The sequence below is a fragment of the Mastigoproctus giganteus genome, chromosome 11 (assembly GCF_048544385.1).
Source record: "Mastigoproctus giganteus isolate SK-2022 chromosome 11, ASM4854438v1, whole genome shotgun sequence".
NCBI classification, from domain to species: Eukaryota; Metazoa; Arthropoda; class Arachnida; order Uropygi; family Thelyphonidae; genus Mastigoproctus; species Mastigoproctus giganteus.
In genome coordinates, this window is record NC_143585.1 from 87,349,616 (window position 1) to 87,376,474 (window position 26,859).

Genomic DNA, 26,859 nt, shown 5'->3' on the forward strand with positions numbered 1-26,859 from the left:
CTGCAAAAGGATGCAAGGAGCAATTAACCATAGATGCTGCAGTTTTGGAGCAAGCCATCAAGAAGCACCGCAGCCTATACACGGCCTACATCGATTACGGCAAGTCCTTCGACTCCATACCTCATAGCTGGCTAATAGAGACCCTGAAGGTCTACAAGGTCAATCAGATATTGGCAAACTTCCTAGGAGCAACAATGGCGAAATGGAATACCACCATTAAGGTCGAGAACATCACAAAAACCAGGCCAATCCCCATTAGAAGAGAAATCTTTCAGTGAGATGCTCTGAGCCCACTTTGGTTCTGTCTAGCACTCAACCTGCTGTCCCCCATTCTCAATGGCAGCAACTTTGGATATAACACCAAACATGGAAGAAAGAACCTCTATACCCTCACCCACCTGATATACATGGATGACATCAAGCTGTACGCGGCAACCAAGAAGCAACTCCAGGAACTACTCCGAATCACCAAAGAATTCAGCAAGGACAGCAGGATGGAATTTGGTATAGACAAATGCAAGACTCACACACTGCACCAGGGAAAATTATTTGGTCGAAACTACCAGCTGCTGACTGGTAAAGAGATCGAAGCTATGACAGAAGGAGAAACCTACAAATGCCTAGGGATGATGCAGGCTCAGCAGTTAGAGTACAAGGAAATCAAGAAATTCTTGACCGAAAAATATCATCAGAGACTCAGAAGCCTGCTGAAAGCAAAATTGAAAGGAGGGAACACAGTTAAAGCCGCAAACAAGTATGCAGCTCCAGTACCAACGTACACCTTCGGCATCATAGGTTGGACTAACACCGAGCTAGAAGATATCATACAAAAGACAAGGAAAATGATGACCAAGATCTGCCAACACCACCCGAAGTCAGCAGTGGAGAGAACAACAATACCTGCGAAAGAGGGAGAAAGGGGCCTGATAGACCTGATAGAACAACAGAAAACAGCGATAGTTAACCTGAAGGATTACTTCGAGAACAACACTGCACCACTCCACCAGGCCATAAGGAAGATAGATAAGTGGTACACCCCACTCAACCTAAGCGAGGAACCCCCAACAACCCAGACGGCACAAGAAAGGAAGTTAGAAAGATGGGCAAAGAAGACACTCCATGGCAGACACTACAATGACCTCCATCAAGATCACATCAATAATATTGCTTCCAATGCATTGTTCACACGGGACGCTCTTCCTCGAGACTGAAGGATTCATGTTGGCCAACCAAGACCAGGTAATCAACACCTGGAACTATAGAACATACATCGCCAAGGAGTCCGGAGCGTTCGCTGACAAATGGCGACAATGGCACCTGGCCTCAGAAACGATCCACCACATTACCGCTTGGTACAAGGCTATCACCCAGACTGGGTATACTCATAAACACGACCAGGTAGCTAGGATAATACATCAGAAGCTAGCGAGGAAATACCAGTTGACCAAAGAAAGTGTACCATACTACAAGTTCGAACCCCAGGCAGTACTAGAGACACGTATCCACAATCTGTACTGGGACCGCACCATAATAACGGATAAGACCATCCCGCACAACAGACCGGACATAACCTTTGTGGACAAGATGGAAAAATCTATCTACCCGATTGACATAGCGGTGTCGAACACTAGCAATGTCCAGAAAACCCCTGAGGAAAAAATTAGGAGGTACACGAACCTTAGACATGAGATCAAGGAGATGTGGAAAATGCAAGAAGTATTAACCATCCCAATCATCGTGTCAAGTCTCGGTATGGTACCAAAGACTACATAGCAGCCTAGCAGCAATATGTCTACCAGAGAACACCTACAAAGGACTCCAGAAAGTCGCAATCCTAAACACCTGTAGGATAGTCAGAGATTTCCTCGACCGACAATATCACCAGACATTACAATCACCCTGTGTACTTGGTAGCAGTACCCATCACGGAGTGGAATCCCCCAATCAGGGAGAAATAATATAAGAGCAACAATAATAATAATAAAATGTGTGTACCAAAACTATATGTATGTTGTTCGGTCAGAGGGTTTAAGCTCTAGTTCAAGCAATCTCTATATCAGCCTGTCTTACTTCAAATTCATGACATTGTAGGTGGCAGCACAAAGTTGCTTAGGCATGTGAGGGAACAATGGGTTTTAATTCGGGAACTAGCATTAGTAGGAATTCGAAGTTTTGATCACGTTTGAAGTGTTGTAAAGTATATATTTTGTAACGTCACGTTTTGAAAAAGAATATGTAACTTTTCAGCAATCACTATGTATAAATTAATTTTATAATGAAGTCTTGGAAATGTTTGGTTTGTATTGTAAAGTGAAATGGCGAAAGTAGTGACGTTTTCCATTTTAAGGTGAAAACAAGAAAACAAAAATCGAAATTGTATATGGGCTTTATCCCGCAATGCACGTTGAAGAATAACTTTTGCTTTATTGCATCAATGTTTCACTATGTTGACACGTTTCTATTACAATGGGAGGTTGTTTTGGTACACAGCAAAGCAGGCCATCCTCTGGAATCGAGTCGCTTGATGGAACTAGCCTTCATCAAACTGGTGAGTAAAAATAATTTATCAGTCTCTATTTTCGTCTGCTGCAAACAACAGAAGTTACGCGCGCAGCAGTGATTATCATCAAGCCTTATTTATCTCTTATGACTCGACTTCCAAAAATGGACTTTCAATAGTTTTTTGTTATTCATTTAGTCGGAAGGAAATAGTTAAGCTCGAATTCTGAAAAGTGGATTAATATCTAAGGAATCTTATATCAGTAAATATAAGTGCAACAAAAACTCAAATAATGCTCATGAATATACCAAATGCCGTAAAGTATTCTGGCGTTAATATAAAAGTACGCAGATTGGAGAAGTTGTATCTTCCCAGAATAAACTTCAGAAGTCTGTTGGTTAAACTCCAGAATAGGTACAACCCCGTACTTCAGTGAGAAAGAAGGCAATGATGGGCTGGTGAAGGCATCACCTCACTGCTTTTCCCCCTCTCCTTGCCTGCACGTTACTGGGGATGTCACGTGACGGAGCTGAAACGAAGAAAAAGAAACAGTAATAGGAAGCAAAAAATAGGTGAATAGAAATGCAATTGTTTTTGAACAACTAAAAAAAACTGACACCACATTCAACCCCATGGGCTCACATCTGGTGAGTATGGGCTTGGCACACCCAGGGTCCTGAGCTGGATATCATCATTCTTCTCTTTCTTGGTGATTCCCTTCCACTTTTAACTCACTCTCTCTTTCTCACAGGGTTACTCGGGAACTTTTTTTTTTTCCTGGTGCAGGTAAGCCTCAGGCTTCCTTGCATCATATGGATATTAATAATAATAAATAACCACTGATACTTCTCACCTGTACATTACAAGATGATTTCACGTGATTTAACTGCAAAAGAAATCAAATCATCAAGAAACAACTTTAATACAAAAAAAAAAAAAACCCCCACCACATCAGTCTATCAAGCTAATGAACTACAGTAGATTCCGAATTATTTGGTGTTGTTTTGAAGTACATTTTCCTAGATAATCAAAGCTCCAGGCAATCCATAAAATTAAACTTTTAAATGTGACAGACATAAATTTATTTATGTTACACTGTGAAATTGGCATAAAATCCTAATACATGATGAGAGGCGTTCAATAAGTTACCTACCTAAGAGACTTCCCATAGTTATATTTCAATGATTCATGATTTGTCATGTAGGAACATATCTTAATCATACTAATTTTGATCCCACTGTGCTTTTAGGTTGTGCTGCTGTAACAGAAAGAAGGAAGACACCTGTATCAAATTATGGATTTGCTGAAATTGGAGCATCATTCAGTAAAGTTTCTCACCAAAGAAGGAAATGGACCAAAGGCCATTCATGAAAGGATGGTGGCTGCGTATGGCAACAGTGCACCTTCAGAGTACCAGATGAAATTCTGGTCAAAACAATTCAAGTGGGGTAGAGTCCATTGAAGATAATCCACATTCAGGAAGGTCTGTGACAGCAACCACTCCAGAAATGTTCCAAGCTGTGGAAACCCTTGTACTGAATGACAGCAGTTTCAAGGTGTCCCAAATCTCTAGGGAATGTGACATATTCTCCATGAACATTTGGAGATGAGTAAGGTCAGTGCAAGGTGGATCTCCAGATTTCTGACCCCTGTGCAGAAGCAATAGAGTACAGTCAGTCCTCGTATAACACGTGTTTACACTACACGAATTTGATCATACACGATTTATAAATAGGGGAACGATATAAATAAATAATAAATTTTCTGTTTATACTCCAGGACGACCAAACGATCAGAGGAGTTTACAAGATACACAGAATACAAGAAACAGCACCGTATTCAGCAGTCACGGGCTTGAACCCCAGTCACTCAATGCACGTGTACTTATGCACCCGCACGCCTGACCACTAAGCTACGACGGCCTTTATCTTATATAACACGAACCGAATTCGCTTATGCACGATTTGCCTTTGTGTTACAAGAAATGGCAGTCGAACGCAGAATCACCCGAACTGAATGCAACACGATAGGAATGAAGAGAAGATTCTGAAAATGTATTTGTTTTTTATATCAGTGAAGGGGAAACACATTTCACCATAATAACGTAAAAACCAATACAATTCCAGCTATCTAATTTCTTGTAATTAGATCGAGTTTACTACCAGTTTATAACAGATTCCAATAGCAGCAATGCAACTGGAAATTGTTTTTATTGTTTTATGGTAGTAACCCCTAGAAATGTGCTTTAGTAAAATGTGAGGTGTTAATAGTGTATCTCTGCCTTTACGGCGTTGTTTATGCAGCTTCTACACGCACGCAACTTGGTTTATGCATATCAAGCGTGCCTTCTCATTTTGTAATTGTGCTTTATTCCCTAAAAATGAGTAAAATACTTAAAAGGTGTAAAAAGGAAGCGTCCTGGTGAAGACACTACAGATTCAGAGAGAAAAAGAAAAGCAATATCGATAAACAGAGGCGGACTGGGTCAAAAATTCTTACCCAGGAAAATTTATAGTGGTCTCATACTATGGTTTATGGCCAAAATCACACCGGCCACCGGGGTTTCCCCGGTAAGGCTTATGGCCGGTCTGCCTCTGTCAATAGAGAAAAAATATGAAATTGTGAAATGCTTTGAGTGAAATGAAAGACCATGTGATATTGCACATGCTACAGGCCTAAATGAGGCAATGCCGAGAATTACAAAGAATGCAGAGAAAATAAAAACAACTTTCATAGCAGGAACAACTCAAAGTGTAATTAAAATCCATTAGATTAAGACACAAAGAATTGGAAGAGATGGAACGGCTGTCATATGTTTGGATAGAAAATCAAACAAAAAACAAGTTTGCTTACAATAGAAGCAAAAGCATTAGCAATATTTTATTACATAATAGTCGTAATAAAATTCATAAGTATTTTATTACGATTATTTATTGTGTCTGGTAATGTTTTGGTTACAAATGTGTGTTCAATCTTGGGTGGTTGGCACCTAACCCTATTTTTCCCATAGGGCCTGTTGTTTTTATTGCATGATTTTTGTATTGCACGAGGGTTTCTAGGAACACAACTATCGTGCTATATGAGGATTGACTGTACAGTGTTGCAAGAAGAATTTTGAGGAAATTATGTACATTCATCACTTGGAACCCAAGCAGACAGTCACTGAGGAATCATATGCATCCCTACTGTACAACCTAAGGGATGTCATAAAGGAAAACCACCATGGAAAAATTTAGAGGTGTGTTGCTGCTACTTTATGACGATGCACCATTGCACAGGTTACATGCTATTGCTGCTGCTTTGAGAGACTGACTTTATAGAACTTACCCATTCACCTTACAGTCTGGATCTGGCCCACAGTGACTATTTCCTGTTTCAATACCTCAAGGAAAATGTATGTGGACGTCACTTTGCTGATTGTAATGAATTACACTTTCATCACTTACATTTTTTTAACATAGTCACCAAACAAAATGACACATTTTTGCCACTTCTCAGTACACTTTCATAGGCCAGTTTTGGAGAAGTACTCTGACTGTCCTTCAAATCATAACTCGGCAGCAGAAACCACATCATCAGCAGTAAAATGTTTTTCATGAAGAGAGGACTTCAGGACAGGAAAGAGAGAGAAATCCAAGGGTGCAAAGTCAGGGGAATAAGCATGTGGCAGTATTTCAAACCCACATTCATGAGTGCACCTCACTGCAGCATGTCAGGAATGCGCAGGGGCATTATCTTGGAGCAGGTGCATACCTTTTGACAACTTTCCCTGTGTTTTTTCGTTTTTTATTTTATAGCAGCATGTAGCTTTATGAGTAGGTTGGAATAATACTTTGCTGCCATAGTACAGTCCTTTTGAAGGTAATGTGTTAGTATTACACCATGCTGATCCCAAAAGAATGACAGCATCACCTTGCCTTTTGTGGGGGTGGGTGATTCTGCATGCTTCCATTGTTTTGACATTTGTTTAGTTTTGGTATCATGGTGATGGATCCAAGTTTTATCCATGGCAACTTGCCATGAAAAAACTTGATTTCCCTGGCACATTGACATTTCATATTGTACCATTTCTTTCTGCTTGTAAGGAGTCAGAAGTCTGGCAACCCATCTAGCAAGCACTGCATTCGTATGCAAATGTTGATGGATGATGTTCTTCACAGATCCTACACTAATTTGGAGCCCTGCAGCTAGTTCTTTGACGCTAATATTGCAATCTTCCAGAATTAATGCCTCAATTTTTGTAACGCTCTCTTCTGTTACAGCTGGAATTTTTTTCATCATGCACTGAGGTTCTTCCACACTTCAATTGTTTATATCAGTGTGCAGCAATGCTGTAATCCGAGTAGTCTTCTCCATAAACAGCAACTATTTTTTCATGGATTGTTTTGGGTGTTTTCCCTTGCAGAAAGAGGAACTGAATTACTGATCTGTATTCCACTTTATCTATTATGACACTTCATTCATCACTGCAAAGAAAAAAAAATAATAATAATGTCAAATAAAAACCAAAATTTGTGTGGTTGCTATAGACATTTCAAGGTATCAAATCAAAAAAAAATTATCTTTCTGTCACTACTACTTATGAGTGAATACAAATATATTTTTAAACCCCCCCCATATGAGTAGAATCCTTTTTGCGAGATATAAGACAGGACTGAGTTTTAGAAGAATTGAAATAAACTAAATTATCTTTGCTCCATTGAAATTCAACATTTAAGGGATTGCTAGTGAATATTTGAGATTTGAGTTAGATCTGATGTAGCCAAGTGATCAGGAGCGAGAGTGCAATAGCATGTGCTGTTTGAGTGAATCAGTGTTCAAGCCCATGACTGCTAAATACGATTAATGTTTGTATTGATGATTTATTGTAAATTCCACTGGCCTGGTGGTCGTGCTGGAGTATAAACAAGTTGAAGCTGTTTGTGCAGGGCAAGGTTTCTCAGACTAGAAGATGGAGTGCATTGTGCTATGATCAGCAAAACTGTGGATGGGATTCGAGTCAATAGAAGGGCATTAATATACAAGAGGGAAAGAACTGAACACCAGCATTAGTGGAGAAGATAGAAGGCAAAGCGTCATCTACCTTCATCCTCACTGAGTGGTTAGGGATTAAACTGGATACCCAGTTACAAAAAAACATCCAACAATCCATAAAAAGGAAGCTTACTTAGAAGATCTTTATGTGGAACACAATCAAAAGCCTTTGAAATGTCAAGGGCAACTGCTTAAATTTCATCAAACTTTTCTATTGAATTTGTCCATAGATAATGTTAATATATCACTAGTGGATTCTTCTTCTTGGTCCTTAGCTGGCAGCTGGGGGAGGCGGTTGGCCACGCAACCAGTATGCTGCTGTAGGTGCTGCAGGGTTTCGGACTTGCTCTGTGATGTTCTTCCATACATTATGATCCATGGCGTCAGTCCTGGCCTGGTTAAGGTCGAGACGTCGGCTCTTCAAGTCATTTTCCACTTGCTTGGCCCACATTTTCCTAGGTGCGGTCCGTTGGATGCTCCATTGGGTGGATCGTTGTCTCCAAAGGAGTGTGGATGGTATTCTGTTCGTGCCCATTCTACATACGTGGCCAAACCATCTAAGCCTTCTGTTCTGGATTTGGTCGGCAATGGTTGGTTGCTGTTGGCATCTGGTGCGGATGGTATCATTAGTGATGCGGTCATGAAGTGAGATTCCCAAAATCTGCCGCAGGCATCGCATTTGGAATACCTCAAATTTGTTTAAATCTAGCTTGAGACAAATCCATGTTTCTGATCTGTAAAGGAAAATGGGCAGGATCAACGTCCGGAAGAGTCGGATTTTAGTCTTTGAGGAAATGTTGGTCCTCTTCCACAGACACCATTTGAGCGAGGCGAACACAGTGGCCGCCTGTCCAATTCTGCTGTGGATTTCCATGGTGGATGCAACTTTCTTCTCCTGGACCAGTGACCCAAGGTATTTAAAGTCCTGCACTTGCTCGATCTGGACGCCTTCGAGATAGATGGTGGCTTGCGACCCATCTGTTGTCAGGGCCTTTGTCTTATCAGCATTGATCTTCAAACCGTATGGCCGGACAATGCGGGCAATGTCGTAGAGGATGTCCGTGGCTTCAGAGTCGTTACCAGCAAAGATAGCACTATCATCGGCAAACATCAGGTCAGTCACATAGTGATCCTTGTCATATTGTATGCCCCGCCTGTTTCTGAATGCTTGCCTCATAATGGCGTCGACCACGATGTTGAAAAGCAACGGGGAGGCTACATCCCCTTGGCGGACTCCAGTTTGGATGGTAAATTCCTCAGATAAATTGTTCTGGATGCGCAGTGGAGGAGTGTGATGACTTTTCAAGGTACATGTTCGACCTCTAGTAGTTTCCATAAGGCAGGCCGATGGACACAGTCGAAAGCAGATTTAAAGTCAATGAAAAAAATGACGGTTCGCTGTCCACACCGGATCCTCTCCTCCATCAGCTGACAGATGGCAAAGATTTGATCACAGCATCCTCGCCCCGGGTCTAAATCCCACCTGTTCTTCTCGACTGGTTTGCTCGCGATGTTTTTGCAGCCTTGACTGGATGATCTTCATAAAGACCTTTCCGATGATGGAAAGGAGGCTGATGCCACGGTAGTTCTTGCAATCCCGGTTATCACCTTTCTTGTGGATCGGTACGATAATGGCTTTCCTCCATGTTAGCGGAATTTGTTCAGTGCACCAGATGGTTTTGAGGAGTGAGTGTAGTCGGCGAAGCAGTACATCTCCCCCGGCTTTGATCGCTTCTGTGGTGACTTGGTCCACTCCTGGTGCCCTGCCATTCTTTAGGGATTGTATGGCTGCTTTCACTTCTTCTACTGTAGGCTCAACATTGACCATGGAGATTTCAGGGGGATCGATCGATAGTGTGGCTTCTGGCGGTCCCTGGGGTGGGTCGTGATTATATAATGCTTTGAAGAATTCACTCCACCATTGCAGGAGTTCGGACGGTGATCGCACGAAGGTCCCATCGGCATTCTTGATGTTGTCACTAGTCAATTTGGTCTTTCCACTCACACATCTGAGGGTGCGGTACTCGTTCTTGGATGCCGCCACTTCAAGATCGTCTGCCACTTGGTTCCAGTATGCTTCTCTTTCCGCTGTCATCCTCTGTCGGACTTCTCGGTTTAGCTGCCGGTACCGTTCAAAGTCGACCAACTTTGCCTGTTTCCGTTTGTCCACGAGGTTGAGGCACTCGTCTGATATCCATGGTTGCGTTCGACGTCGGACAGGTGGACATAGGGGCTTGGCACATTCCAGGATGGCATCAGAGATCTGCTTTTCTTCTTCATTTATATCCTCGGGCATGGCTAGTGTCTCGAAGCGGTTGGACAGGGCGATCTGATATGCCCCTTTGTTGGCAGCATTCATTAGCTGCCTCCAGTCCAGCTTGGCTGACCGAGATGACCTTTTTGCATGCCGTAATTTGAGCTGCACCTTAGCCCAGATGAGGTAGTGATCAGATCCGCAATCAGGTCCCCTCATGGCACGAACGTCCATGAGTGATGAGCGAAATCGGGCGTTGATCAGAATGTAGTCCAGGATTGCTGAGTCCTTGCCAGATGGATTTCGGGCATGGCTAGCGTCTCGAAGCGGTTGGACAGGGCGATCTGATATGCCCCTTTGTTGGCAGCATTCATTAGCTGCCTCCAGTCCAGCTTGGCTGACCGAGATGACCTTTTTGCATGCCGTAATTTGAGCTGCACCTTAGCCCAGATGAGGTAGTGATCAGATCCGCAATCAGGTCCCCTCATGCCACGAACGTCCATGAGTGATGAGCGAAATCGGGCGTTGATCAGAATGTAGTCCAGGATTGCTGAGTCCTTGCCAGATGGATTTCGCCATGTAAGTTGATGTTTTTGAGGGTGCTGGAAATGGCTGTTTCCGATGATCAGGTTGTTAGATGCAGCAAAGGACAACAAACGTAGTCCGTTGTCATTGATCTTCCCATGGCCAAACTTGCCCATTGTTGTTTCCCAGCCAGATCTGTCCATGCCAATGTGGGCATTAAAGTCCTCTGCGAGGATGATCACTTCTGTCTGTGGAATTGAATCCAGCGTATGTTGGAGCTGGTTGTAGAAGTCATTCTTGGTCGGGTCCAGGCTAGTCTCAGTTGGTGCATAGGCGGAGATAATATGGGTCTTGATGGTGCCCTTAACAGTAAGGACTGCCAGGCGGTCCGATATTGGTTGGAAAGCGATCACACTACTGGTGGCCTGAACATCGACCATAAAGCCCACTCCTGCTTCTCGTTTCTCACCACCAGAGTAGAATAGCATAACCGCTTCGTTAGGTGCGCTGGTGGTTGGATGATCATCGTTCCAGACCCGGTGAGCCTTAATTCGGATAATGCCGCGATTGATACCTTGCACCTAAGTAGTTCTTGGGCAATGATTTCCTTTTGTCCAACGTGGTGCCCCGTTCGAACATTCCATTCGCCAATGTTAATTGCCCTTTTCGGCGTAGTAAGCTTATTGCTATGGCCAGTGGTCCACTTTACACCAGCACCCTGGGTCCCCAGTGCTGGCGCATTGGCTACCCCGGATGCGGTAACATTGTTGTAAGAGCTTGTTCTGTGGCCAGTGGTCCACTTCACACCAGCACCCTGGGTCCCCAGTGCTGGCGCATCGGCTACCCCGGATGTGGTAACATTAGTGGATTAAGACTGATGGAATCCATGTTGGCAATCGTTGATCATTACACTAAAAATACAGAAACAGAACACATAGGAGAAACAAAATGGGACACTTAGGGGAAAAAGAAGCTGATTTTCTTTACATGCCATATTCGTGGGGAATACAGTATTTACAAAAATTTCAAACATTCAAAGAAGAAAGGATTGCTTAATTGAATATTTTTCATTGATAACAGAATAAACAGTTTAATTCACTCATCAAATAACATGTTTCAGTACTATCTTTAGAGTCATCCCATAACTAATATATTTTGTCAACTGCATTGGAAAGAACCAATAAAATAAAGCTGCTGTTGTATTTTGCTTTTCGTTAATATCTTCTTAGTGAACCCTCTCGTTCTGTTTTTTGATCAGCAGCAGAATCATGGTCACTACATCTGATATTGTTGGCTCTAACATCTTTGTCTTCAGAAGTTAGTTCCTCATCTGTACATTCATTTATCCATTGTAATAATTATGCTTCACTCTCAGCACTAAAATCACCGACTCTAATTCTTTTAGAACAAGATGTGGAAAAATCTACTTACACACAAATAAGCATGAACAAGAACAGTCTACTCAAAAGTCCAAACCAACACTGAAATTGTAATGTGATCAGAAAAAAATAACTGCTTGATTGTACAATGAACAAGAAAGTCACAATCTGAAATTGAAACTAGAATTGTGACACAATTAGACACATGGTTGTCTGTTGTCCTCCAACTCAATTTGTGCACTAATTCCATAAACTGATTGCCAGCTGACCTTGAATCTTATGAAAACTATAAATTAGTTTAAGAGCAGAAGTACTGAGAGTGTCTACCCTGTAAATGTAAGTGCTATTTATTGGCAACGGTTTTAAAAATAATAACTATTTTCATCATGCCACAACTGAAAGGATAACAAATCCATCCTGTGATTGCCATATAACTGCATTAAGTCTTGAACCAGTGACTTCATTATTTTCCCTGGATCAAAAGTCAAGCTTACTGGTTTGTAATTACTTGCTTTATTCTTTAGCATTAGTTGAGGCATATGATACAAGAAAGCAAGCTTATACAGCATCAGCCAAAAAAAAAAAAAAAAAACCCTGCCCATTTCACTCATCCAGTCACTCCAAATGTTTGTCTAGTTCAGCCTTAAATTTATTAGCATTAGCATTAGTAGAGGCATTTGATGCAAGAAAGCAAGCTTATGCAGCATCAGCCAAAAAAAAAAAAAAAAAACCACTTCACCCCTCTGTTCGTTCAAAATACCTGTCCAGCTGAGCCTTAAACTTATTTAGGCTATCAACTTCCACGACAAGGGATGGAAGTCTGTTCCACCAACCAACCACCCACTGGCTAAAGGCAAATTTCCGCACGTCTATCCTACATCTGTCTTTCCTCAATTTGAATTTATGCCCTCTCAGGTGATTATTCTGAGCGAGAGGAAGAATCCCATCAGCATTGAGCATGCTCAAACCATTCAAGGCTTTATACACCTCTATCAGATCACCTCGCTGGTGCCTAGTCTCCAGACACTGTAATTTGCAAAATTTAAGCCTTTCTTCGTAAGAGCACCCCTTTGTTCCATTCACTAATCTTGCCCTTCTCTGTACTCGTTCCAGCAGCTCTACATCCTTCCTGAAATGAGCCTCCAGACCTGTATACAGTACTCTAGGTGTGGCCTGACCATTGCCTTATACAATGGAATAATCACCTCCTTATCCCTGCTAGAAAAATTCCTATATATCATTGACAATACACCATGAGCTACTCTTGCAGCCCGTCTGCACTGCTCAGAGAACTTCATATCTGCCTGCACAACCACCCCCAGGTCCCTTTCATTCTCTACCACTGCCAGTGTAGTACCACAGTGTTGATACGTTGCTCTGGGGTTGCTGTTTCCCATGTGTAGTACTTTACATTTGTCAGTGTTAAACTTCATTTGCCACCTCTCAGCCCATCTGCTCAACCTTTCCAGATCCTGTTGCAGCAGCATAGTGTCAGTAGTGTCCTTGACAACCCTGCCTACCTTTGTATCGTCTGCAAACGTCGACATTAAGCTTGATATACCATCATCAATATCATTTATGAATACAGAAAACAATAATGGACCCAACACTGAGCCCCGAGGGACTCCACTAATAACATTATTCCAGACGAGCAGTGTCCATTGATTACCACTCTGTCTTCTCCCCCTCAGCCATCCCTTTATCCACAGCAGCAATTTGCCTCCAATGCCACACTGCTCCAATTTGTGCAGCAGTCTTCCATGTGTAACAGTATCAAAAGCCTTTCTAAGATCCAAGTATATAATATCAAAGTTATTTAAGCTATCAACTTCCACAACAACAGATGGAAGTCTGTTCCAGCAATCAACTATCTGCTGGCTAAAGGCAAACTTCCACACATCTATTCTGCAACTGTCTTTTCTCAATTTTAATCCGTGCCCCCTCGGGTTCTTAATCTGAGCAAGCCGAAATATCCCATCAGCATTGAGCCTGCTCAAACCATTCAAGGCCTTATACGCCTCAATCAGATCACCTCGCAGGTGCCTAGACTCCAGATGCAGCAACTTGCAGAACTTAAACTTTTCTTCGTAAGCATACTCCTTTGTTCCTCTCGCCAATCTTGTTGCCCTTCTCTGTACTCATTTTAGCAACTCTACATCCTTCCTAAAATGAGGCCTCCAGACCTGTATGCAGTACTGAAGGTGTGGCCTGACCATTGCCTTATATAAAGGGATAATCACCTTGTCTCTTCTAGCAAAATTCCTATATATCATTGACAAAACTCCATGACCTGTTCTGGCAGCCTACTGCTGCCCACGTCTGCACTGCTTATCACAATTACCCCCATGTCTTTTTCATTCTCCACCTCCCTGAGTGTAGCACCACACAGTTGGTACTTTCTCTTGGGTTACTGCTACCCATATGCAGTACTTTACATTTGTCAATGTTAAACTTCAGTTGTCACTTCTCAACCCATCTGCCTAACTTTTCTAGATTCTTTTGCAGTAGCGTACTGTCTTTAGTGTCATTAACAACCCTGCCAACCTTTGTATCATCTGAAAACTTGGACATTAAGCTTGATATACCTTCATCAATATCATTGATAAATGCAGCAGTTCTCGCTTTACGAGTTCCCTGGTTTATGAATTTTTTTCCCCCAAGTATCAAGTATCAACAAAATCGAAAATATTAACATTAATTGCAAAAAACGAATGTTAAACATTCATAAAAACCCCATTCCAAACCACGTGCGCAGCTATAAACTCAGTTCCAGAGACATCATCGTATTGTTAAAATATCGTAATGTGAACCCAATAACACAATATTTTTTTGTAATTCGTTTAAAGATCTCAGAAGTTGAGATTTTCACTGTATAACTAAGCTTTTTATCTCTCTCTCTCTCTAAAATGTCATTTTTAAGGTCATGAGCGTGACCTTAAGGCCTTATAAAAGGTTCTGAGCATGGTTTGTAAATTGTATTAGTTACCAATTCAGATCATTAAAATGCACTAAACTTTCATCGTTATCATATGTTCCATTATAAGAATCAGTTTTAAATGCCTTTGTGATATTTTTCTAAAGCACATTTCTGGAGGTCACGACCATAAAACAAAAACAATTTGCACTTTCTGGTTTATTGGGCTTTTCTGTTACTGCAAGCAGTTATAAATGGATAATAAACTTGATGTTGTTGCATTTATGAAAATACCAATAGCTGGAATGTGTGGTTTTTACGTTATTATGGTGAACTGTGTTTCCCCTTTACTGAAATCTTCAATCGTATAAAAAACAAATTTTCAGAATCTTCTCTTCATTCTTTTTTTTAAGCTTCATAAACTTGTTACCCCACGCGAATTGTGTTAGTTGCAATTTGTATGCCGTTAAAAAATGCTTATGCATGCAGTCATGAAATTTATAATTAAAAGAGAAGATTATCTTCGAAACAAATGCCTTTTGAAACATTTCTGAAGAAGATACCTTGTGCAACAAACCAACGAGTGCCGAGCCAATAATGAGTGATCAACGAGTGTGCATTTAGTCGATGATGATGAAGAATAAACATTCTTTAACATTTGTAAGTTGTAAATAATTTCTCTATTATTATAATTTGCTTGATTTACAGGCTATGTTTTAATTTCTTTTGATAAATCAATCATTTTTAAACATAAACTAATTAGCTAACTAATTTCATTGTTGAGAACGTAACCGTATTTTTAACCTTATGTTAAAAATAGGGTTATGTTATCGATGGGAAATAAATTCCCGCTTTACAAGTGCACTCGCTAGGAACGAATTAACTCGTAAAGTTGAGAACTACCTGTACACAAAACAACGATGTTCCCAGCACCGAACCCTGGCAGACTCCACTAATAACATTAATCCACATAGAGCAGTGTCCATTTATTACCACTTTATGCTGTCTCCCACTTAACCATCTCTTTATCCATTGCAGCAACTTTCCCTCAGTGCTATACCGCTCCAATTTGTACAGCAGTCTTCCATGTGCAACAGTATCTGAAATCCAAGTATATGAAATCAAAATTATTTTTTGCATCCAGTTCCTTTGCGACCACATTGTAGTATCCAAACAAATTGGTCAGATGAGACTTCCCATTAACAAACCCACGCTCTGTCTGAACTATTATTGCAGTTTTGTCTAGGTGATCCTGTATCCCCTCTTTAACCAGTGACTCCATTATTTTCCCTGGAACAGAAGTTAAACTAACAGGTCTATAATTATTTGTGTCACCTTTTGCACCCCTTTTGTGAATTGGGGAATATATTTGCACATCTCCAGTCCATGTGGACCTCCCCTGACTCTAAGGATGCTCTCATAATTATGGCTAAGGGTTTGCTTACTTCCCTTGCTGCTTCCTTTGATATAACTGGATAGATTCCATCTTCCCCAGGTGCCTTTTTTATGTTTAACTTAAAAAAAGTTAAACATACCCCCAGGGGCTCACATCTGGTGAGTATGGGCTTGGCACACCCAGGGTGCTGAGCTGGATATCATCATTCTTCTCTTTCTTGGTGATTCCCTTCTACTTCTGACTCTCTCTCACTCTATCTCAGGGTAACTCAAATTTTTTTTTTTTTTTTGGCTGGTGCAGCATAAGCCTCAGGCTTCCTTGCACCATAAAGCCAATAATAATAGTAATATAGTATATAATAATAGTAATAATTGTAGGTGTTCGCTGGGTATTGGTCTTCCAGCGAACACCTACAAGGAATTCCAGAAAGTTGTAATCCTGAACACCTATAGGATAGTCAGAGAGTTCCTCGACCAATAGTAACACCAGACATAACAACAACCATCCTGTGTACTTGGTAGCAATACTTGTCACGAAGTGGAACTCTCAATCAGGGAGAAATAATATAAGAATAATAATAACAGTAAAGGTGTCACCTGTGAGAAGTCCTGATTGAAGTTCTTAAGGCTTTAAATGAGTTGAGTAAACTAAATTCTGATGGCATCCATATTCTTTCTCAGATGACACAGGAGGGGTGGGTATACAATTAAATTGAAAAAGGGCGATTGCAGGATAGATGTCTGAAAATTTTCTTTCAGCCAGAGAGTAATTGTTTGTTGGAACAAATTTCCATTTGATGTTGTGCAAGTGGGTAGTTTGAATGATTAGATTTACGGAAGAATTCGATTATTAGAGGAGATGGACAGATGATGGGTTTTATTTTTTTAGCTGATGTTATATAAGCTTGCTTCATTTACCACTACTAATGTTAAAATTCATATACTAGTTTAAATTACTTTTACTTATTATCCTGTATAAATTATACTTTTTATAATAAGGACACAACTGCCATATTAGCTTTTTGGTCATCTTTTGTATTGCTTTTTCTGCATTAAAATTATTCAAGATAGAGTAGTTTACTTTCAGATTTAGCACCAAAAATATCAAAACTACAAATTTTTGTATTCTGACTGTTATCAGGTAGCAATTAGAGCGTTATATATTAATTTGATTTTAAATTTGATCTGTAATGATTCTGTTCGGTTATTTAAGTTGTAATTTTTTCATGTAATATGCAATATAATTAAGCAACTTTCACACAGTGAATTTCCCAAAACACCTCAGCCATTCAAGAAGCTAGTTGCTGGATAAGGTGACAAAATTTGATTACACAGGTGATAACAAAACATATCATTTGTATATGTGATTTATTTCACGTTCCTCTAATCTGATTTCTGTATTACCTAAAATTAATACAAAATAATGTGATTCTTATGTAATAAGAAAAGTAATAAGAATTACTTCACAACATCAAAAAGTTCTACCTCCTACTATTTTCATTTTCAAGAATTTGTTTCAGTTCCCAAAAATCACTATGATCTATATGTGATCCCTTTTTTGTGATTATCCTTAATCCTGTTTTATAATTATATTATTTTATTTATTAATTAATAACTAATGAGAGTAAACTCTCAACCTCTCTCCTGATGTGTCATTCACAACAAGGATAGTGCTTGCCCATGACATCAACAAGACAGTACCAATCACTCAGCTACATCAGAGTATCATAACAATAGAAGCCTTACTTTTGAAGGGAAACCTCGGTATTATCATATTTCTAATGGGTGATAAAGATTGCATTCAAGCCTTCCAAATGTAAGTTATCAGCCGTTGTTTCACATGGTAGTATCTTAGTTCACACTCTTTCTAATCTTCATTAATGATTTCTTTGGTTTGTAGAAATCATTTGTATTGTTTTCAGTTTTGCATATGTTTTGTAGTTCAGTCCAAATAGGAGCAATTTTTTTTTTTTTTTTTTTTTTAGCATTACGGAACAGAATGAGGGCCTCTTAGGTCTCATTACTTTATTTTGTTATAAATATAAAGGTTTCCTTTATCTAATATGCTGTTTAGGTTTATGATGAATAGAAAGTTATAAATTGAGTTGATGCTAGGGTTACCAGATCTTTGGAGGTTAATGTAGGACAAATGTGATGAAAATGTAGGACAGAAGTAGGACATTTTGTCCAGAAAAAAAGAGGATGCTTTTTATATATATGATACATTATTTTAATGTAGATAAATTACAGTTTACACAAAATCTTATATTTGAGTAGAACAATGAAAATATAGATAATGGAACAAGCTTTAAAAAAAAAATAAAAAAATATATATTATGCAAAATTAATAAAAATTTAATATCATTTCAATTGTATTATATTAATTAGATTTTCCAATTAAATTTACAAGTTCTGTCTTTGTCAAAAGATATTCATGGAACTGCTCCCTGCTGCCATTTTTAATAAATTATGTTGCATTTATAGTATTCCTTTTAACTGAATCTACATTCAGTCCATTTCTTTCCTTCAACCACTGTGCACTGATAAATGAAAATATACGCTCAACGTTTAGCAGGAATTGTCCTGTTAAAGCAAAAAAGAATATTGAAACCTTTGACAATTCTGAAAATAATTCAATATTTTGACATTTATTTAAAAAAGTAACTCCATTTTTCGTGAGCCAATCTTTCAGTATCATTACTTTCAATGAAAGATTTTAAATTACACCATTGATCAGAAAATTTTGAATCATCAATATCAACACCCATTTGTTTTAAAGAAGTTAATGAGGGCAAAATTTTATCCCAACTTAACACTTTTAAATACATCCATTTAAAAACTGAAAAGTCATCGAAAGGTTTTATCCAAAATTCCAAATATTTTGAGTCTCATAAAAGACACTTATATTGCGAAGAAACTGTTCAGATTCAGTGATTAAACTCCTATCCCTTGCGTTGTTTAAAATTTTGGAATAAATATTTTCCATTAAATGGAATTGATATTTTCCAAAATATCAATTACTTCAAAAACATCAATTGTGTTCCTTTTCTATTCCTTTGATGTTACTATGGAAGGTTGACGTAAGGGAACGTATTACCCATAACTAACATTCTCCAAAATCATCCTCAAAAAATTTGGAGAGAATTATGCATTTGCTATCGTATAAATACTATATATCATAGAATTACTGGGGTACTATCTTGTCTTAAAAAATAAGATTTTAAAGACTCATAAGTGAAGCACCCGGGTGTCTCCATAGCCAGGTGGGCAGGAGCAGTAGTGCATAGCACACGCTTCTTGATTAGACCGGGGTTCGAGCCCGTGACCACCAAATACGGAGGATGTGGAAGGTCGGGGAATGATAACCGCATATCCCCAGCCTGGATAAAGGATGAGGGTTGGCATCAGGAAGGGCATCTGGCCATAAAAATTGCATGCCAAAACAATAAAAAAAAACGCTGACCCCATATATAATGGGAAAAAGCGAGGACAAAAAAAAATAAATAAATAAGTGAAGCACCCAATGAATGGCTGGAAATAAAGTAAGCATCTTGTTGTCCATAATTTTACAAAATTATGTTCTAATTTTGTAAAATTTATTTATGTTCTTATTTATGAACTAATTTATGTTCTTAAAATATGAACAAAATTATCTTTGTTCATATTTTAATCTTTTTTTGGCGCAGTATAACCTCAGTTGTTTTTGCGCCAATAAAAATTAAAATCATCATCATTGTCTTATTTTTTAAATTTAGCTAGTGATTTTGTAAGTTCTGACTCACTAGTCGTACTTCTATTGTATCAGTGTTTTGGGGTGAATATAATAGCATGTATCCAGTAGTGCAGAAGAATAGTATGGTTTTAATTGTGAAAAATATGTAGTTTGAAGGTTCTAATCACTTATTGGGCATATATCTTTATGTATTTGGCTAAGGATATAACTAATTTAACATTGTGATGTGATTGTTATGGTATAGCGTGATTGTTATGGTATAGCGTAATGTAAAACTAGATAGCTTAATTATCACTGCATTAGCTTAGTTTAGTACTGTATTGTCAATTAATCAGTTAAATTTATTAACCTTATTAATTTTCATTGTTAATCAATTTAATTATATTTAAATGGAAATCACACCCCTAGACTAGAGCAGCAAAGCAACGGGCACAAAGTAGCAAGAGTGCTGTGGTTCAGAGGAGAACTGAAGGGGAGGGTGATTCTCCAATGCATACGGCCTAAAAAATGTACAACTTGTGAAATTTTTGCAAACCTTTCTGGAACAGGACATTATCTAGCCATGGAGGATGTCTTTCTATATGCTAGGCGCAGTGTGTGAAGAAATTAGGCACCAACTCAGCATACTGATGGGCATCTATGAGAGTTTGAAGAGTAGGGTAGATGCCCTCAAAGGAATTAAAATGGGGCCCATCTCAATGCCACAGCTCACTCTTGTGCATTAGGCAACATAGCAGCAATCTTCAAGGCAGAATGCGATGGTCCTACAGGAGCTGGTTGTTGTCGGTGACTGTTGTCAAGGAAATGGGAAATATATTGTGCAAAACGTATAGGTGGAATAGGACCAGGTTATGTCTGCCAGGGGCAAAAGTTAATGTAGAGCAGATATCATCTATTAAGGGCACAAAGGGTGATATTTGTTGTAAACATTGGCACTAATGACATTGAGTAGGAGATCTGCGGACTTACTTAACAAGTACAGGACAATGTTGAAAAAAAGTCATGAAACTGTGCAAGATTTAATGGGCTGGAAAACTGCTAGCTGGGGGGGGGGGATCACATATTAATAGATTAATAGTAGGCAGAGGCAAAAGTAATAGTAATAGAGGCATGTGATGCAACAAAGCAAGAATATGAGCTTATGCAGCATCAGCCAAAAAAAAAAAAAAAAATCACGCAACCATTTACTGTAAACGTTTGTTCAGTTCCTCCTTGAATTTATTTAAGCTATCAACTTCCACAACTACAGATGGAAGTTTGTTCCAGCAATTAACCACCCGCTGGCTAAAGGCATATTTCCACACATCTATTCTACAGCTGACTTTCCTCAATTTGAATTTATGCCCCCTTAGGTTTGTAATTTGAACAAGCAGAAGAATCCCATCAGAATTCAGCGTGCTCAACCTATTCAAGGCCTTATACACTTCAATCAGATCACCTCGTAGATCCCTCCAGCTACTGCAATTTGCAGAACTTAAGCCTTTCTTGGTAAGAGACTCCTTTGTTCCCCTCACCAATCCTTTTGCCCTTCTCTGTACATGCTCAAGCAAATCTACATCCTTCCTAAAATAAGGCTTCCAGAGCTGTATGCAGTACTCAAGGCATGGCCTGACCATTACTTATACAAAGGGATAATCACCTCCTTTTCCCTCCTACCAAAATTCCTGTATACCATTGACAAAACCCCATGACCTGCTCTGGCAGCCTGTTTACATTGTCAGAAAATGTCATATCTGGGTGAACAATTACACCCAGGTATTTTTCATTTTCTACCATCCTGAGTGTATACCACACAGTTTTTTTTTTTCCCCTTTATGAAAACCCCAAACACGAGAGGTATTACAACCTACAGTACTTAGTACCGTGCTTGGGTTGGAGGTTCAGAAAACGTAAGAAGATATTTGTTTACATTAGACTTGAACTTCTGTAGAACTTTCAGAAACTGTAATTTTCAGGAAATATGTATGGAGGAAGGTTGTTCCAGAAAACAGCAGTTGGTTGAATGAATAAACAAGGAAGATGAAAAATTGGTTCTGTGAGTTTGAAGTTGAACAGTAAATGGATGTTGGCTGGTGATGGCACATGTTTGGACAGTTTTGAAAAAGAGAGTGGGAATTATAGAAGCCAATTTAGAAGAACAGGGCTCATGGAAGTATCTGTAGAAAAGGCATGCAGCAGGAACAGTACGTCTATGAGAGCGAGAGAGTTTTTATTTTATTTATTTATTTATGAGAACCCCAAACACGAGAGGTATTATAACCTATAGTACTTAGTACCGTGCTTGGGTTGGAGGTTGAGAACACGAAAGAAGATATTTGTTGATATTGGACTTGAACTTCTGTAGATTGTAATTTTCAGGAAATACGTATGAAGGAAGGTTGTTCCAGAAAACGGCAGTTGAATGAATAAATGAGGAAGATGAAAAGTTGGTTCTGTGTGTTTGAAGTTGGACAGTAAATGGATGTTGGCTGGTGGCGGCACGTGTTCGGACTGTTTTGAAAGTGAGAGAGGGAATTATAGAAGCCAATTCAGAAGAACAGTGCCCATGGAAGTATCTGTAGAAGAGGCATGCAGCAGAAACAGTGCGTCTATGAGAAAGCGAGTGGAGAGACTCTGTTAGAGATGAATCATTAATTAACCTAACTGCCCTCTTCTGAATGGAATCAAGAAGCCTGAGAGAGGTCTTGGGGGCACCACCCCAGATGTGGGAACAATATTCCATGGCAGGGCGGATTTGCGATTTATACAGAGTGAGCAGCTGTTTGGGAGAAAAGTAACGCCGAGAGCGAAAGAGAAAACCAAGTTTTTTAGATGCAGAGGAAGCAATATTTGTAATGTGCTTGTGCCAAGAGAGATTAGAAGTCAGGGTAATCCCCAAAAGAGATATATCATTTTACCTAGAAATCGGAGTGTCACTAAAGATAAGCATAGGAGCAGAAGAATCCTTTTTGCGAGATATAAGACAAGATTGAGTTTTAGAAGGGTTGAAATCAACTAAGTTGTCTTTGCCCCACTGGAGAATTACCTGAAGATCGGCATTTAAGGAATTGGCAGCAGATTTTCGAGAACTTGAAGCTGATTGAGCTGGACAAGGTTTCTCAAAATGGAAAGTTGAATGCAATGTGCTATCATCGGCAAAACTATGGATAGGATTTCCAGTCAATGGAAGAAGGTCATTGATATACAAGAGGAAAAGAGTGGGGGAAAGAACTGAACCTTGGGGGACACCGGCATTAGTGGAGAAGTTAGAAGACAGAGAGCCATCTACCATCACCCTCAGTGAGCGATCAGAGAGAAAACTGGATAACCAATTACTAAAAACAGTTGGCAAACCATAAGATGGAAGCTTGTTTAGAAGACCTTTATGCCAAACACGATCAAAAGCTCTTTGAGATGTCAAGAGCAACTACTTGTGTTTCACCGAACCTTTCCATTGAATTAGTCCATAAATGGGTAACATAAGCCAGAATATCACCAGTGGATCGACACTGACGGAATCCATACTGGCGATCGTTGATCAGACGGAAGGTTTCTAAGTAGTTTAAGAGTTGGAGGTTAATTGATTTCTCCATTACTTTAGAAAGAGTAGAAGTAATTGCAATGGGACGATAATTGGATGGGAGGGATTTGTCACCCTTTTTAGGAACTGGCTGGATATGAGCAAATTTCCAAGCAGAAGGAAAAACACCTTTGGAATAAGAAAGTGAAAAAAGGCGGCAAAGAATAGGAGTAAGTTCAGGAGCACAGGTTTTGAGAACAAGTGGAGAAATACCATCAGGACCTGGAGCTTTCTTAGCATCAAGATTCATCAAAATCCTTCTGATATCCTTTTGACGGAAGACCACAGGAGGCATTGAATGGAGCGTGTTAGGAATGGTGGGAGGTGTTTTACCAAGATCATTAATACATGAGCTCAAAGAAAAATGGTTTGCTAGCAGCTCAGCTTTATCCTTGGCTGAAGTGACAACAGAACCATCTGGTTTGGACAGAGGTGGGAGCAGAGATGGGCAAAAGTTGCGGCCAATAGCTTTGGCAAGAGACCAGAATGCTCGGCTACCATTAGGGCAAGAAGCAAGTTTTCTACTCTTAGCCTGTTCAAACTCTAGTTTGGACTGATTAATAACTACTTTAAAATTGTTGCGAGCTTTGGTGTAGGCAGAAAATGAAACTGAAGAATTAGAAACAAGCCAATTACGATATGCAACGTTCTTCTCTTGGACAGCCTTAGCACATTTATTGGAAAACCAAGGTTTAGATAAAGGACGAGATTTTAAAGTGGAGTGTGGGATAAAGGATTCCATTCCTGCAAGAATAATTTCACTGACACGATCTGAGCAAATGTTGACATCACAAGTTTTGAAACAGTAATCAGACCAAGGAAAAGAAGAAAAGAAGTCTCGCAGGTCATCCCATTTTGCATTCTTGTAATGCCAAACAATACGAGGTTGGGAATAGCCATGAGATAAAGGTTCCATTGGAGAAGAGGCAATCACCAAGTTGTGATCTGAAGTGCCTAAAGGACCTCTCACTTCAACCTTGTACTTAGAAGGGTTGTTTGTGAGAAAAAGATCAAGCGTGTTGGCCGTATGGTTATGATTGTCCGGTATTTTTGTAGGTAAATGAACAATCTGTTCAAGGTCATTAGTAATTGCAAAAGCCACGGCATCTCGATCAGCTGGGTCGGTGTGACTAGAAAATGGAAGCCAGCTGGAGTTGTGAACATTAAAATCACCAAGGGAAATTACCTCACTGTTAGGAAAGTTGGACTGGAGAAAGTCAAGTTGCAAAGAGAGGAAGTCAGAGCTCCAAGTGATTGGTGGAGTTGGGAGAAAGGTAGAGACAGCAGATGAATTTGACACAATGAGAGATTTTAAGCCAGAGAAGATCAAAAAGAGGAGATTCCAAATTACAAAATCTCTGACAGGGAATATCAGAACGGACATATGCAGAAGTACCACCTTTGAGGCAAAAGGAATCATACAGCAAATAATTTGGGCAACTGAGATGAGCCGTGGTTGAATCAACTGATAACTGAGATTCTGTCAGAAAAAGTACATCGTGGTGTTTCACAGACTGCAAGTGGAAATGGACATTGTCGAGATTAGAACTGAGATCACGTATATTTGTGAAATGAACTAGGAAGTGTTTGGAAGGTTTAGATCTTTTCGCAGATAAGCTTGCTCTCTTAGTTTGACAATTCATGGTGTATTCAATAGTAAGAAAAAGTGGGTGGGACATGCTGTATGAAGTCATGAAATTTTTGGATATGACGTACACTTGGTAAGAATATACCGAGATCCTTGACATAACGTGGTCTTGACAATGCCCCTCCCCACATATGCACTACTTGGAATCCCTCCAGTCACTATCTGGCAGGGTAGAGGTAGCAAGATTATACACTAGCTGATCCAGAAGTCTCCTAGAGAGTTACCAATATGTTCGGTCCGGTGTACTAATTAGTGGTCGACCTGCGAACACCTGTTTTAGAGCTGTACCCTCGAAATGTAAGGAGGTTTGGATCTCGCCATGATGTCCATTGACAGCAGGAAAGTGTTATAGGTCTAATGAATCTGATGAGTACAACGAACAGCTGTACAGAGAAATGGAGTGAGCTAAGTACATCAGATTGTCTTTTAATGGGGAATTTTAACTTCCCAGATATCGACTGGAACTTATGGATTGGCCACTCGCACACTAGCAAGACTTGTGGATTTACTGGATGGTTGTTTTCTACAGCAGCATGTTTGGGAGGCAACCAGAGGGAGTAATACTCTTTATCTGATTATCAGAAGTGATTATTTAGCATTAGCATTAGTAGAGGCATATCTAGGGTTTACTGTCAAACAACATTAACTACAAAATCATTTTGTGGTAAATGTTTTTTGTAATTATCCAAGACTAATTGAACAAGTTTGTGCATGGCGTCATGTTACTTCAGTGATTTACTATGTTCTCGGTGTTTTGCCACAGGGTTTTTTGCTGGAGATATTTGATAACAATTATAGCAGCAGCTTTAACTGTGTTTTTCAAATCTATTGTTATCAAATTTGCACTACAGCATATCTTTTTCCAGAATAAAAAGCTTGCACATTATATGTTTAGTATTTGTATTAGCCGTATAATGCAAGGAAGCTACAGTAATTTGCTTTATCAGCAAAATAATAATAATAATAATAAATAAAGAAAAATAAATAATAAAAATTTATTTACTATACTTCTAGCATTGGTGCACCTGTTTTTACTCTTAGTTTCCCTAACACGGCCCATATATTTACTTGTTCTACGATGACTCCCTGAAATCCCCAGCACCTTCTTTTCTAGGCTGCTGCTTATTCTAATAGAAGCAGTGCAAGAGTCACTTTTGCCTCTGCCCACTGTTAATCTTTTAGTCTGTGAATCTCTCCAAGCTAGCAGTTTTCCAACCCACCTAACACTGCCTCGATAACATCAGCAAATATTCTTGCACCCTTTATATTTAAGTGTATCCCATCCCTACAGAAGCATTGTTTCAGCCCAACATGAAAAAAATTCTACCCCATGAGCCTTGCACAGTCTCTCCAGGGCTGAATTAATTGACAAGGCTCTCATCATATAATCCCTCCTATCATTTCTGAGAAGAATTGCAGGCACTTTCAAATTTAACTTGTACTTGTTAAGTAAATCTGCAGATCTCCTGCTCTTAATGTCATTAGTGCCAATGTATACAATAATATCACCTTTTGTGTCCTTACATAAGAGAATAAATGTTGGCCTGCAATTTGAAACCACTATCTTCAATACCATATAATGAATTGTTGCTCTCCTCATCTCACTTATCATTGCATATCACTGGGTTTGAGTATTGTAACAGGTGTAATAGTGTTATGAAAATATCAATGTTGGATTATGTTAATTTTCATAATGGAATATTTAGTGTACAATAAAATCATCACATATTTGTCGGTCATTCTGGGTTTCTGTTATTGTGTTCCAGTATTTCTATATATATTTATATGATAAATTCTTTGCAATTTAATGTTTTAAATTTTGTTCAGAGTTCCTTTTATATAAAAAATACAAGGGTGGTTCAAGTTTGACCTGGCCTCTTCTCCCCCCCCAAAGAAGGTGTGTACACCAGAATGAAAC

The 26,859-nt window shown here is 39.4% G+C and overlaps 1 protein-coding gene across 2 annotated transcripts in view; it reads left to right on the top strand.

The window, feature by feature from the left end:
* The first annotated feature begins 2,205 nt into the window (after window positions 1-2,205).
* LOC150078228 (ubiquitin domain-containing protein 1-like) overlaps window positions 2,206-26,859 on the top strand; it is a 41,751-nt gene continuing 17,097 nt past the window's right edge. Inside the window, exon 1 of one of the 2 annotated variants that reach the window (XM_090384231.1) lies at window positions 2,206-2,548. In XM_090384231.1, the coding sequence (XP_090240357.1) occupies window positions 2,467-2,548 (82 nt within the window). In that variant the 5' untranslated portion in view covers window positions 2,206-2,466. The remainder of the gene's footprint in view (window positions 2,549-26,859) is intronic. The other variant, XM_090384230.1, reaches the window with a different exon arrangement.